General features: G+C 35.8%; 1 protein-coding gene across 1 annotated transcript; it reads left to right on the plus strand.

Moving 5' to 3' along the window:
- Window positions 1–1565: 1565 nt before the first annotated feature.
- On the plus strand, window positions 1566–13864 carry LOC109419927 (uncharacterized). The gene is made up of 4 exons (XM_019694200.3): window positions 1566–7288; window positions 7345–7558; window positions 12238–12741; window positions 12811–13864. The coding sequence occupies exons 1-4, from the start codon at window positions 7178–7180 to the stop codon at window positions 13776–13778; spliced, it is 1797 nt and encodes a 598-aa protein (XP_019549745.1). The 5' UTR covers window positions 1566–7177; the 3' UTR covers window positions 13779–13864.
- The last annotated feature ends 539 nt before the right edge of the window (window positions 13865–14403 follow it).

A 14403-nucleotide genomic window follows, 5' to 3' on the forward strand; every position in this document is an offset into this window, starting at 1 on the left:
CCTTTTTGCTGCGGGCGGATCTAAGTGTGACATGATACATAATTTTCGCACATCATAATAATTTCGACTGGAAACAGTGTTTTTGAATCGCTGTTAGTGACAAATCATTATATAAATGTTGTTCCGGACCTGATGAGGCCATTTGGTTGGCACGGGTTATCCGGTGGCCACGGAACAGGTTCTGGGGACCACAGGGTCTCAGGCGGAAATGGCCAATTTTTTATTTCAAAAGAACACCATCATGCGACACCTCAAAATTTGCATAATTCCGTGTGTAATCCAATAGAACCAAAAATTATAGATTTACCCAATGCTGGACACCCGGTGGCCATGGAACAGGTTCTGGGGACCCCAGGGTATCTGGCAGAAATGGTCAATTTTTGATGATAAAAGAACCCCATCATGCGACACCTCAAAATTTGCATAATTCCGTGTGTAATCCAGTAGAACCAAAAATTATAGTTTTACCCAATGCTGGGCACCCGGTGGACACGGAACAAGTTCTGGGGACCACAGGGTCTCCGACAGAAATGGCCAATTTTTGATTCCAAAATAACCCCATCATGCGACACCTCAAAATTTGCACAATTCCGTGTGTAGTCTAGTAGAACCAAAAATTTTAGTTTTACCCAACGCTGGGCACCCGGAGGCCACGGAACAGGTTCAGGGGACCCCAGGGTATCTGGCAGAAATGGTCAATTTTCGATGATGAAAGAACCCCATCATGCGACACCTCAAAATTTGCATAATTCCGTGTGTAATCCAATAGAACCAAAAATTATAGATTTACCCAATGCTGGACACCCGGTGGCCATGAAACAGGTTCAGGGGACCCCAGGGTATCTGGCAGAAATGGTCAATTTTTGATGATAAAAGAACCCCATCATGCGACACCTCAAAATTTGCATAATTCCGTGTGTAATCCAGTAGAACCAAAAATTATAGTTTTACCCAATGCTGGGCACCCGGTGGACACGGAACAAGTTCTGGGGACCACAGGGTCTCCGACAGAAATGGCCAATTTTTGATTCCAAAATAACCCCATCATGCGACACCTCAAAATTTGCACAATTCCGTGTGTAGTCTAGTAGAACCAAAAATTTTAGTTTTACCCAACGCTGGGCACCCGGAGGCCACGGAACAGGTTCAGGGGACCCCAGGGTATCTGGCAGAAATGGTCAATTTTCGATGATGAAAGAACCCCATCATGCGACACCTCAAAATTTGCATAATTCCGTGTGTAATCCAATAGAACCAAAAATTATAGATTTACCCAATGCTGGACACCCGGTGGCCATGAAACAGGTTCAGGGGACCCCAGGGTATCTGGCAGAAATGGTCAATTTTCGATGATAAAAGAACCCCATCATGCGACACCTCAAAATTTGCATAATTCCGTGTGTAATCCAGTAGAACCAAAAATTATAGTTTTACCCAATGCTGGGTAAATGCCCCCCCCCCCCCCCGGTGGACACGGAACAAGTTCTGGGGACCACAGGGTCTCCGACAGAAATGGCCAATTTTTGATTCCAAAATAACCCCATCATGCGACACCTCAAAATTTGCACAATTCCGTGTGTAGTCTAGTAGAACCAGAAATTATAGTTTTACCCAACGCTGGGCACCCGGAGGCCACGGAACAGGTTCAGGGGACCCCAGGGTAACTGGCAGAAATGGTCAATTTTCGATGATGAAAGAACCCCATCATGCGACACCTCAAAATTTGCACAATTCCGTGTGTAATCCAATAGAACCAAAAATTATAGATTTACCCAATGCTGGACACCCGGTGGCCACGGAACAGGTTCAGGGGACCCCAGGGTATCTGGCAGAAATGGTCAATTTTCGATGATAAAAGAACCCCGTCATGCGACACCTCAAAATTTGCATAATTCCGTGTGTAATCCAGTAGAACCAAAAATTATTGTTCTACCCAATGCTGGGCACCCGGTGGCCACGGAACAGGTTCAGGGGACCACAGGGTATCTGACAGAAATGGTCAATTTTCGATGGTGAAAGAGCCCCATCATGCGACACCTCAAAATTTGCACAATTCCGTGTGTAATCCAATAGAACCAAAAACTATAGTTTTACCCAATGCTGGGCACCCGGTGGACACGGAACAAGTTCTGGGGACCACAGGGTCTCCGACAGAAATGGCCAATTTTTGATTCCAAAAGAATCCCATCATGCGACACCTCAAAATTTGCACAATTCCGTGTGTAGTCTAGTAAAACCAGAAATTATAGTTTTACCCAACGCTGGGCACCCGGAGGCCACGGAACTCCACAGGATCTCTGGCAGAAATGTCTTGTCCCTTGTGATTAAGGGTTAAAACAAGCTTATCAACTTTCCACTTTAATTTAGTTGTCTCTCAACCGATTCTTCTTTTTTCAAGTATGCAATTTAAATAGTATCTGGGATTGTAAGTATAATGAAATTGAATTCTACCTTATATTTTTAAGATCTATTTTCAGAAAATACGAATATCATGGCATGGCGGGTAGTCCTCCTTTGGACACCGTTTTAGTAACAACATGATGATCAACTCAAAATTGTACAAGATCTAAAGCCTCAGAAATCACTAGCAATTTTTAAAACACCGCAAAGGACCAAAGAAGATTTGGCTTGGATTCGAAAGTTGTCACTACAGTCGAAAGATTTTCAGAGGCAACGCAAAAATTGAGTAGTGTTTTTCAAAATAACTCTTTCATAGTCTCCAATATACTACATCCATTCAAACGCCCCCATTTCCATAACTGAAAAAAATACTGGTCAAAACGATTAGGAATCTAAGAAAGACAGGAAAACCGACTCCGGACACTGCACTATAAAATATGTTTCCAAAAAAGCTTGATACTACAAATTTTACAGTTAGACAACTTTTGAAGGAAGTTTACATTAGTAAAATTAAAAAATAAAAGTAATAATTTTAATGATATTTTTTCATGAAGGCGCTCTAAAATATGCATGTTTTGAAAGGTTGACATTTTCACAAGCCAGTTTATTCCAGAGATATTCGTGATTCCGTGTGTACGGATTCTAAATGGACATGATTTATGTTAAGGAGCATCCATTTAGTACGTCATGCACAATTTAGGACTTTTAGCCACTCTCCCCCATTCGTGCGAGGTTTTCGTATATTTGATATATTTTCCGAGCCCACCCTCCCCCTTATAAGCGTGACGTACTTTATGGATCCCCCCTTTCTTCTTCTATTTCCTTCCATTACTAATATCATCACTAAATGTGCTGCGATTGTTTCCTACGACGGATGTCACACAATTATGCAGCAATAATTACCGTAAAACTGGGTAACATTGATTAGCGGTGTAACTCACCTTGATTTTTGTCGTGGAATGTTCAAGATTTGATTTTTCCTGAAGAATAGTCAAGGTGATCAAAGGTTCCCCGCTGATCAATGTTACCCCGTTTTACGGTACTTCTCCCTATCAAGAATTCGATATAGATGGTAGAGAATAATGCGATAGGGTAGGTGTTCCAATATTCGCTGCCCCCAAGCAATTCTTATGGAGGGTGGTGAATACTGGAGCAGGAGTGGCAATACTGATTTATGGAGCTAAAATTTTATGAAAACTTTTTTATTCTTAATTTTTTTGAGTAAACTTAAAGCATCCAAAGCATCCAGCGTTTTCATATCATTTGGATGTGTTTTACTTTACAAAAAAATCATTCATATCGATCTATACAGCGAAAGGCTGAATAATACAGGGTGGCGAATACTGCTACATGGCGAATTCTCGAACACCAACCCTATATGGAATCATGCGATAGTGTGTGATAATGGCTTACGAGTAGATCAACAATGCAACACCGCACTGCCTAGTGCTATTCGAATCTTTGTCTCAGTCGGACTCGTGGTCGTGATTCTTCGCGCCGATAACAAAGTTACGGTTGTTTTTATTTCACAGTGCAAAAAATACGCGAATATTTTAAAGTTTTGATCATTTTCTTTAACATTAAATTAATTCAAGCGTGTCGATATCATAAAAAGTTTATTTTTTACAGAAAAAGATACAATTATTTTTAAAAGCTTAATCTCGGTTTATTTCTACCGAGATTTAGACAGCCGAACAGTACTCCGAAAGAATGAAAATGTTACTGGACATGGCCAACTTTCATCTAAAGAAAATATTTTTTGTCTAAAACAAAATTCCGTTGTAAACTTTTAAAACTCAAATATGGTTTTGTTGCATTTGATACTTTGGGCTGTTTGGTTGATGCTCAGGAACCAATGATAAAATTTTGTTTACTTTCGATAGCCTAAAAAATGTTGCGCAGTGTTTGTTATGAATTATTTTGGCTGATTACTTCTAATATTCCATGTCGTTTTAGCTGTTCTAAGTGCGTCGCTAATATAAAAAGTATTCGAAAAGAACGCTGAAATCAAACGTTGAACACAAAACGTTACTGCGTCCGAATAAAAAAACAGATATTTTTTTAATTGATTTCTAGTTCAAAAAAATTGTGTTTTAATAGTGAATTGTACAAAACAACATAAAAACACAATGCATGCCTGGTTTGGAATCTAGGAACAGATAGAAAATACTAAAATTTCTTACAAAACAACATTTTTGCACATTTTTCCAAACCTGCTTTTCAGAAACAACTCGAGAATTAAAATTCGAATTGTTATGACTTACAGAATACCATTTAAATCCAATCAGCAACTGAAGTTCTACATTTTAAGACTGAATTATTAAACACAAAAAAGTAGATTTATCACCCCACTTACGATTTGATTTGTTTTTATTGTTAAGTAAAGTTAAGTAAACCAGTTTATATAAGAAAAAAGCTTTTATATGGATTGTATCGTAAAATAATTAGCAATGTTTATGACGTTATATCTCAACACTGAATTAAATAAGTCTTTTTATTTCGGTTCTACTAGCAAATCTTTACGATTTAGTTAAATATGAGTCCAACATTTCTTTATTTTAGAATCTTAAGTATTATTGAAGTATGGATAGATTAATGCATGTCACAAAATAAAAATCTGATCAAAATTCGGTTTCTTAAAATATTTCCTCGCAATTAAATAGTTTGTAGCGAGTAAAATTTGTAATGAAAAAAATGTGGAAAAAACATCTTGTTGGGGATTACGCACACTTTATATATTACATAACACCGGTTTTCGAAATAGATATTTTCTATACAAAAAACATCATCAACTTATTATCGGACTGTAAAAAAAGCGTAAATTTAGTTCTTTGCTATAACTACTCCTCTATTATGTACATCGAATAATAAAAAAAGGTTTTTTCGCTTTGTATAATTTTAATTGACATCAACGTGATTAGATGGAACACCATCAAACTGAATACCTGAAAAATGCGTTATTTTCAGTGATTCGAAATACTTTAAAATTCAGAGGAAATTGTCCTTGGTGATCGTGAGAATTGTACCTATGTATGTATTTGCTTAATGAGCCGGATTTTTGTTTTTTCTTATACTTGCTTCCACATTTTTTTTGCAAATTAATTTTTTTGTGCCGAATTTTTAAAACATGTGTTTAGTTTTCGAGCAAAGCTCAAGTAAAATGACTATTTCTAGAAAGTTGCAGTTCGATTTCTTTTTCAATGATTTATACTATATTTCTAAACATCAAATTACTATTTTTGGGTATTTGGCATCTCAGTCTGATTTGGTCAATCAAAAACAACTATATGTTTTCTTAGTCCGACGTTTCGGTTCTTAAGGTCCAATAAATCAGACTGAGATGCCAAAAACCCAAAAATATTATCCAACGTACAGTCGATCATCCAGTTAACCGTTCAGCTATCGCGCGATCAGCCGTCCTCTGCAGCACCGCGCTGTTGCTGTGTACAACGAACGAGCTTTTTTAAGCGAGTTTTACACAATACAACAGCGCGATCAGCGAAAGGTTAAACATCAAATTACTTGTATGTTGAACCTAATCTTTTGAAGCCGTTTTCATCATTGCTAATAACTTTTCGATACAGTCCTTATACGAATGCTTTGCTCGGCAAAATTACAGTTTCTGTTTCTGAATCAGTAGTTGTACTTGAGTTCAAGTGTGCTTAGTAATAAGAATCCAAAGTGCCTAGAACTGAAATACAAAAAAAAATGTCATCGACCGAATGTCTCCACTCACCTGACTCATTTTGCTACGTCTGTGGAGAGTTTATAAGCTCCCGTGTGAAAAAGTGTTCAATTTCTGATGGAGCTAAATTAAGACAAGCATACCAAGAATATTTTGGCCTGGAAATCAAAAACCAAGACAAATATTGGGTTCCACATTTCGTTTGTCAGAGTTGTGCTGTTGGATTGCTTAGTAGGTTTTAGATAAATTGACAATTTTATTAGTAACAATATTTCAAACGCGCGTAATTTGTTGGAGTTCTGATAAACCGAACTATTTGCCATTTTGAATAATTTCCACTGTTTTTATCCGTAAATTGCCGGAAAACAATTTCCGTATGTGTTGTGGGTACGAATTTCTTCTACAGAATGTTAGTAATATAGTTCACAATTAATTGGGATGAACAACTTTCTTATCAGTTAGGTCTAGTATGTTTGCCACCATCGATGGTTTTCATATGGTAAATAGTTCGGTTTAGCAGAACCCTGACCAATTGCTTTTGAAAACAACTCTATTTTAAAGCCGTAGGTCGTACTTTAGCCCTACTATACAATTCACTATTTGAAAAGTAGAGATGCTTTCAGCCATCTAAATAATGAATTTATTTAAAAATTCTTTCTACTAGAATTAGTATAAACCTCTTTTATATAGTGGCTATGGATTTTAGGTAGGACTGAAATACGACTTGACAGAAAAGGCCGTCTTCAAAAGCAATTATGCCCTGTTGAAATTTTGATACCGCATTTGAGCTTTCTAGCTTATTTTTCAATAGAAACAAAAAAAAATATAATATGTTTTCTCTTCAAAGAACCAGCAAAAGATAGATCAGCAAGGTTGAAATTTGACAGGCCAAGAATTTGGAGTCAGCCAACTAGCCATCAAAATGACTGTTATTTTTGTTTGGCAAAAATCTTTCGCGGGAGGAACTTAAATATTTATCCAAATATTCCTTCATCACAAGCTCCAACCCTGTATGCTGGACCAAGCGGATCTGGTCTAAGTCGCACAAATGTCTCTGCAACTGGTGATGCTCGAAGGGTTTCAACTTCAGATATGGAAGAACAACAAGTGGCAGCAGCTGAACAGATCGTCGATCATACTTCAGAAAACGTTGCATCAAGTGTTAATCAGAAATTACGGCCTGTTGACAATGGCAAACCAGAGGTAAATTACTAAATGTGCTTGAAAAGCTTTAGCTAAATTTCTGTTCACTTTTTCAGATGCTTTGGCGATCTGATGACTGCAATCATCATCCAGATGATTTTTGTTACATTTGTGGTTACTTTATTACCAGGACAACAACCAAACATACATTGCGAAAAGATACCAAGTTATATGAAGCATACAAGCAATATTTCAACATCGAAGTCGAACATCAAGATAAACAGTGGGTGCCACATTATGCCTGTCATAATTGCACAAGACGGTTGCATGGTACAGTATTTAATTTAGAATGATTTTTTTATCTATACAATACTGCCATTCTAAGCGTATCTGTACCATGTTGTTTTTCAACGAGGTTGACCCATTCGCTCTAACAAAAACAATATTTTAAAATCAATGTCAGAAAGATACATAACGTTATTGTGCTATATTAAGCTATGAAACCTGATGAAAACAAAAATCCAATTAATTTTAAATGGCTTTGTAACTGAGAAAAATGCTACTTGCATTGAATTCAACATAGTTCAGATATGCTTAAAAGGGCAGAATAGACGTTCTATAACTTATTCATATGTTTACGTTTTACTGCTTTTTCTAACAAATGGTTGTGTCAGAAATCTGTTTTTATTTCACTCGAAAAATTTCTGGTATTTGAACCAAAAACAAAACAGTAGTTGGGTCTATGATGATGAATGGACCAATTTCGTTGATTCCAACACTTAGTCATAATAGAAGCCTCTTTTATATATAAAGTAGCCAATTTTATACAGCCAAGTTGTGATTCGCTGAAAGCTTTACTCATCTAATTTTCAAAAAACGACATAGAAGCATGAAATAACTAGCACATTTATTTTATAAATTAACTTTTATGAGCAAAAGATTCTGATCTTGGTGGACCATTGCTGCTTATGGTTGGACCAAATAAATGATCATGGATGAACCAACGAAACATGAAGACATTTTTTCGACTAACCTTTTCTTATTCCTTGTGAATCGCAGCGAAAATTGGACTTCAGGTCAGCATTGTCGTTCCGAAACGAATCGGTGTTGCAAGAAGTGATAACCAATTAATGTACGAGGCTTTCGGTTGGCCAAACGATCGGTAGCGGGCCGCAGATACCGCGCACGGAATCCGGATATGATATTAAAATGATGAAACTTCGGGAGCCTCGGTGTACTGGGCGAATTTCAGGACGAGCAGCTATCCATACGGTCGGGGCGCGATGGCAAAGGCTCTGTTATTTGATATAATGTACGTAGAGATCAAATATTTGCAATTTCAAAACTCTTCCACTTCATTTTGAGACCGACGAACGTTTTGAAATTGACATCGCGCGCAAAGAAAACTGTAAACAAACTAAGCCGGACCTAGTAACCAACGGTGTAATGGTTTGGTCCAACCAAGATTACACCGTTTCGGTATTTTCATAAATAAACTGCATTCAAAAATATTTCGGGGAAACGGTCCATTCGGGGAAACGGTTCATTCGGGGAATCGTTTTTCGAGGGAAAAACTTTCGGAGAAACTTCTTTCGGGGTACTGGTTTTCGGACAAATGTCGGTCAACCGCCAAAGAAGGTTAGATATTTTTGCAATAGAATAACGAAAAAAGATCAGGAAATGAAAAAGAATTTCTATGTTCTCGATGCTACAAACTGAGCATTTTTGGTGCTCCACTAGGGCTTCTAGAAAGCCTTTCTAAAACCATTAATAATTTAAATATTTGGCGGTAATTTAATTAAAACCGATGTGATTTCAATGAAGAAAGAGTCATATGTTGTCATTAGTGAGAGTGTAGTTTGAGTTTTTAAGAAAACAATACATTATTTTGGGTTTTCAAAATTGGTCCAACCATGATCAGTTTTTGGACTGGCCCATTCATCATCATCTACCCTACTTCTAATGTATTTTCCAACAATACCACAAAGAAGTCAAGATGCATGCTCTCGGTTTTTACAAGGCAGCCATTTTTTTAATTCTCTCATATATGTCTTTATTTTTTTTTTAAGATAATTTTTAATCTTTCACAGAAATGTCTTCTTGAGTGCTACTAGAGAATTGTTGAGGAATTCTTCCTGAGATTTCTTAGAAAATTTTACATACTTAGTTTCGACTGTATACACTTTGAAGATGAATGCAATTGAATTCCTAAAGTAACTTTGATGTTCTGCACACCGCAAATTTTTAGCTGCCTTGTATTTGATTGGGCCGATTTTTTGGTTGTGATAAGTTTCAGGTAAAGCTAACTTCCATCCTAAACTCAGCAAAATTAATTGAAAGGCAACCCAGAGATTTCGGTGGGTGTAAAGTGATTGCCACTGGAGTTCCGAAGAAAACCACCAGGGTGATGTTTCAATGAAAGAGAATTATTGTATGAAAGAGGAATAAAATGAAATGTAACATGGGTCATTCCATACCAAATCGACAAATCGATTGGCACATGATATTCCAAGTAATGTTCAAAGTAATTTCAGCAGGTCGGAAATGGCTTATAATGGCCTCAGCTCGATTTGTAACACTCGGAGATTATCCGTTCAACCTACACACTATTTTTAAATTTTGATTATTTTTGAAAAAAATCCGTAAATCGCATTACGTATTTACTGATTTCTGATCAGCCAGGAATCATACCGCTTATCTTTTTATGTCTCTAAAAAGGTTTTTCTGTGTAGAATCTGATAAAAATAATCTCAATATGGTTTTCCTGACATTTCTCTCAAATTTATACGTTTTAATCCGATTTTGATAGATATCTCAAGAACACCCCTTTTATTTCTCGATTTTTCAATTTTAAAAGATTTTTCTGAGAGTTTCCCACTTTTTTCGCTTATTTGTACAGAGTAAAATAAGTATAACCTTCGTGGGATATTGTAAAAGTTGGGTTTCGAGTTATCAGAAAAATTAGCTCCTATTGAATAATATTCAGTTGTTTACTTATAATAGTCATTTATTGCGTTTAACTGTTTCAAAATCAGAATCCCTTACATATATAGATGACAGTAGTCTAAAAAACAGACCAATAAATAAAAAACAATATAAATATAAATATTTTCATCATGAAGAAATCTTCGTTATTAGAGAAAAGTTATAGGATCAGCGTACCATTAAAAATCTTACGCGCCTAAATTTATCCTAACCGTAAACAGACTGTTACGGCACCGATTAATTCAGTTCATTTTAACATCATGGGTGCTCACTCCTGAAAAAAAGTACAAAAAAGACAAAACAACAGTTGAAACTTTGCCTTCAGTAGGACTAAACTGGGAGCACCATGTTGAAAGGTAGGAACTGTACCGTGTAGGCACCAAACTCTGCGCAAAACCCACTAAGCTCAAAAGTTTTTCTTCCAATACAAATTGTTTAAGAGTTCCAAAATTAACTAAATTTTCTCCCAATTACTGTTTTTTCTAGTTGACGTTACATCTAAAAATAGTGCTGAAAAGCATGAAGTCTGATGAATATTTGTCTATAATCAACTAAAAATTGACCAAAATGTCACTTAAGCCACTATGTATCTGGGGGCCCCTCAATTGAAACAGATAGTTCACAATACTGACTTTTATTTCTACTTTATCTACGGTAGAACTATAAGCACAACATCTTATTATTGTTTATCATTGTTCTATCTATGCCAGTTCATTATAGGAGTCCGTTGGGACTGTTCAGCGATTACAGGCAGTGTAGCTCAGAGGAGAATCAATGTACAATTACGACTAGAGCGTTTGTTCGAATGGTTGGGTGGAGGATGGAAAACATTTCTTTATGGTGATTTCAAAGACTAAACATTTGTCATGTATTAGAGTGAATTTTTGATAAGATCTAGAGTCTAGACCAACAGGTGCTCCTCTCACATGTTGGTCTAGTAAGTTGAAAATTCAATCCCACAACAATATCAAACTTGTTTAGGGTAGTATATTAATTATATTGATTAAATGTTTATGTAATTTAGTTTTTTTACTATTACGAATGATATGCTCGATAGGTGATATAATATATGTAATACATGACGATAATAATATTAACCAATGAATGTCATACTGTAGGTTCACATTTCCCTAAATACTCGAAGCACTACTTTAAAATTGTCTATCGTTGTTAATACAAATATTACTCTGTACAAAGAAGCGGAAAAGATGGGAAACTGTCAAAAAAATCTTTTAAAATTAAAAAATCGACAAAAAAGAGGGGTGTTTTTGAGAAATCTTTCAAAATAGGATTAAAACACATAAATGATAGATAAATTTCAAGAAATCCGTGTTGTGATTATTTCTATCAGATTCTACGCAGAAAAAGCTTTTTAGGGACATAAAAAGATAAACAGAGTGACTTCTGGCTGACCAGATATGAGTGAATGCATATTGCGTTTTACGAGATTTTTTCAAAAATAATTAAAAATTCAAATTTTGTTGTGGATTGAACGAATGATCTCCGAGTGTTAGAAATCGAGCTGAGAGTTTTTTAAGGCAGGCTCTATTCAACTAGAATATATAAATTAGTATTTGAAAGATTAGTGGCAAAAACATATGAAAAATTTGTCGATTTGACATGGAATGACCCACATTTTATTTGGATGAATACAAAATGTATCAAGTATCGTAAAACTTTAGTATGGTTAAACATGTATTTTCAACGCAATATGGTATATCAAGATAAGCACTTCAGGTTTGAAATATTTTTGGGAGAAAAGGTATTATTTATTAGTCATTTTAGAAATTTGTAAAACTTAAATCTTCTCTGAGCAGCATTACCATTTTTTAAATATTTCTATGTGTTGTATTATAGATTTACTCAGGAAAGAATGAAAACTATTTCATACTTGTCATAACAAAATCTTGTACAATTTTTATACCATCAAAAACTGTTAGCAGAATGTTTATGTTATATTTACTATTTATTGATTCCTTTTAAATTCTCAATTATTCAAATACAAATATTCAAACAAATTTCAGGTTGGTACCAAGGAGAAAACAGATTAATGGAATTTGCTGTGCCTCGGATTTGGCATTCACCTTCAAATCATCAAACCGACTGTTATTTTTGTGTTGTGAATTTGGCTAGTGGTCAAAAAAAGTCAACTTACCCTGATATCCCTTCATCACGTGCGCCAATTCCACATTCCGCTGAACGCCCCATACCTCAACGTACCTGTGAAACGGCTGTTAGTACCACTACAATATCGACAGTTAGTGGAAGTTCTGTCCCAAGTAGTGAGTCTTTACAACTTCAAGGAGGAGTGCTCAATATTCCACATTATCCGAATCAAACGGAAATAAATGATTTGATTCGTGACCTTGCACTCCCTAAAAACAAAAGCGAATTATTGTTATCTAGGCTGAAGCAATGGAGTTTGCTGGATGAATCCGTCAGAATAACATCCCAGAGAACTCGCGATGAAGAGTTTTCCTCCTATTACACCAGCGAAGATGGAATTTGCTTTTGTAGAGATATCGAGGGTGGGTATTTCTATCTATTCGGATGACAACAGCATCAAAACGAAGAAAACTGTATCTCTTTTTTTGCAGGTCTATTTTCTGAAATCGGCATTCCATTGATTGTAAGAGACTGGCGGCTCTTTATTGATGGCTCTTCAAAAAGTTTGAAGGTTGTGCTACTGCACAACCGCGTAAAAAGCGAGCAGTACCCATCTCTACCCATTGCACACTCCATTCTCCTGAAAGAAAGTTATGCCACAACAAAATTGTTATTCAACAAAATTCAGTATGAAAAATTTGGTTGGGAGGTAATAGGCGACTTTAAAATGATTGGTTTCCTAATTGGATTACAAGGAGGGTATACTAAATTCCCTTGTTTCCTGTGCCTGTGGGACAGCAGAGACACAGAGAACCACTATAAAATTAAAAATTGGGAAATCAGAGCCCAATACAAAATCGGCGAAAAAAATGTTAAAAACGATCCAGTAGTGAACATGGAAAAAATTTTAATGCCACCTCTTCATATAAAACTTGGTTTGATTAAGCAATTCGTGAAAGCATTGAATAAGGATTCGGAATCATTTAAGTTTATAACAAAACTGTTTCCGAAACTTTCCGAGGCAAAAATAACTGCCGGTGTTTTTACAGGACCACAAGTAAAAAAACTTATAAAATCGGAATCGTTTCCGAAATTATTGAATGAGAAAGAAAAGGCAGCCTGGAAAAGCTTTCGAGATATAGTTCAAGGATTTTTAGGGAATAATCGTGATCCAAGATATGAGGCCATAGTACATGAACTGATGAAAAATTTTGAAACCATGGGGTGTCGAATGTCACTAAAGGTGCACATTCTTCATTCTCATTTGGATAAATTTAAAGAAAATATGGGTGTATACTCAGAGGAACAAGGCGAACGTTTTCATCAAGATATAAAACATATGGAGCAACGATATCAGTGCCAAGCAACATCGAAAATGATGGGTGATTATGTGTGGAGTCTCATGCGAGACACAACAACGGAGTATACGCGTCAACCTATTTCGAAATTGCATTTTTAAGTATATTATAGTATGTTATTTTTCAAATAAAAATGTGTGCAAAATGTGTATATTCGAAATATATTTCCTAAAATGTCTCATTCGCATCCAAATAGCTACATTACTGGGAAGAAATCACTTAAGATATATATATATATATATATATATATATATATATATATATATATTATATATAGCCAAGGGCTGAAAATCTCGATAATAAAGAAAAAAAAAAATATATATATATATATATATATATATATATTTATACAGGGGGTAGACAAAATGTTTGAGATAGGCAAATTTTATTCGTCTCAAAAAATTTTCAATGAGCTATAACTTTTTGGTTATTATGGTTCATCAAAAATTCTCAAATTTTCACTGCGATTTGTCCCAGCTAAACTATAATTTGTACAAAATTGGGCTTTGCCGGCTAACCCTACATTAAGTTAGAGCAATTTCAGCAAAATGCTTCTTTTCTGAGAGTGTTCGGACAGGCGAAGGGTCTTCCAGCAGCAGTTTGTATGTGCAGCTCAAAGCTAAAAAAGGGATTTTATTAGAGTTCATTTCGAGAGAGTCATGTTATAGCAATACATTTGATCTTGCCTATATCGATAGCAAACCCCTTTGGATCGATGTAACAGAA

The sequence above is a fragment of the Aedes albopictus genome, chromosome 1 (assembly GCF_035046485.1).
Source record: "Aedes albopictus strain Foshan chromosome 1, AalbF5, whole genome shotgun sequence".
NCBI classification, from domain to species: Eukaryota; Metazoa; Arthropoda; class Insecta; order Diptera; family Culicidae; genus Aedes; species Aedes albopictus.

What these genes read in the sequence shown, in the direction of transcription:
- LOC109419927 (XM_019694200.3), top strand. Translation starts at nt 7,178, where the DNA reads ATGGAAGAACAACAAGTGGCAGCAGCTGAACAGATCGTCGATCATACT. An exon ending in TTGACAATGGCAAACCAGAG is followed by an intron (nt 7,289 to 7,344) that starts GTAAATTACTAA and finishes TCACTTTTTCAG; the next exon opens with ATGCTTTGGCGATCTGATGA. An exon ending in TTGCACAAGACGGTTGCATG is followed by an intron (nt 7,559 to 12,237) that starts GTACAGTATTTA and finishes AACAAATTTCAG; the next exon opens with GTTGGTACCAAGGAGAAAAC.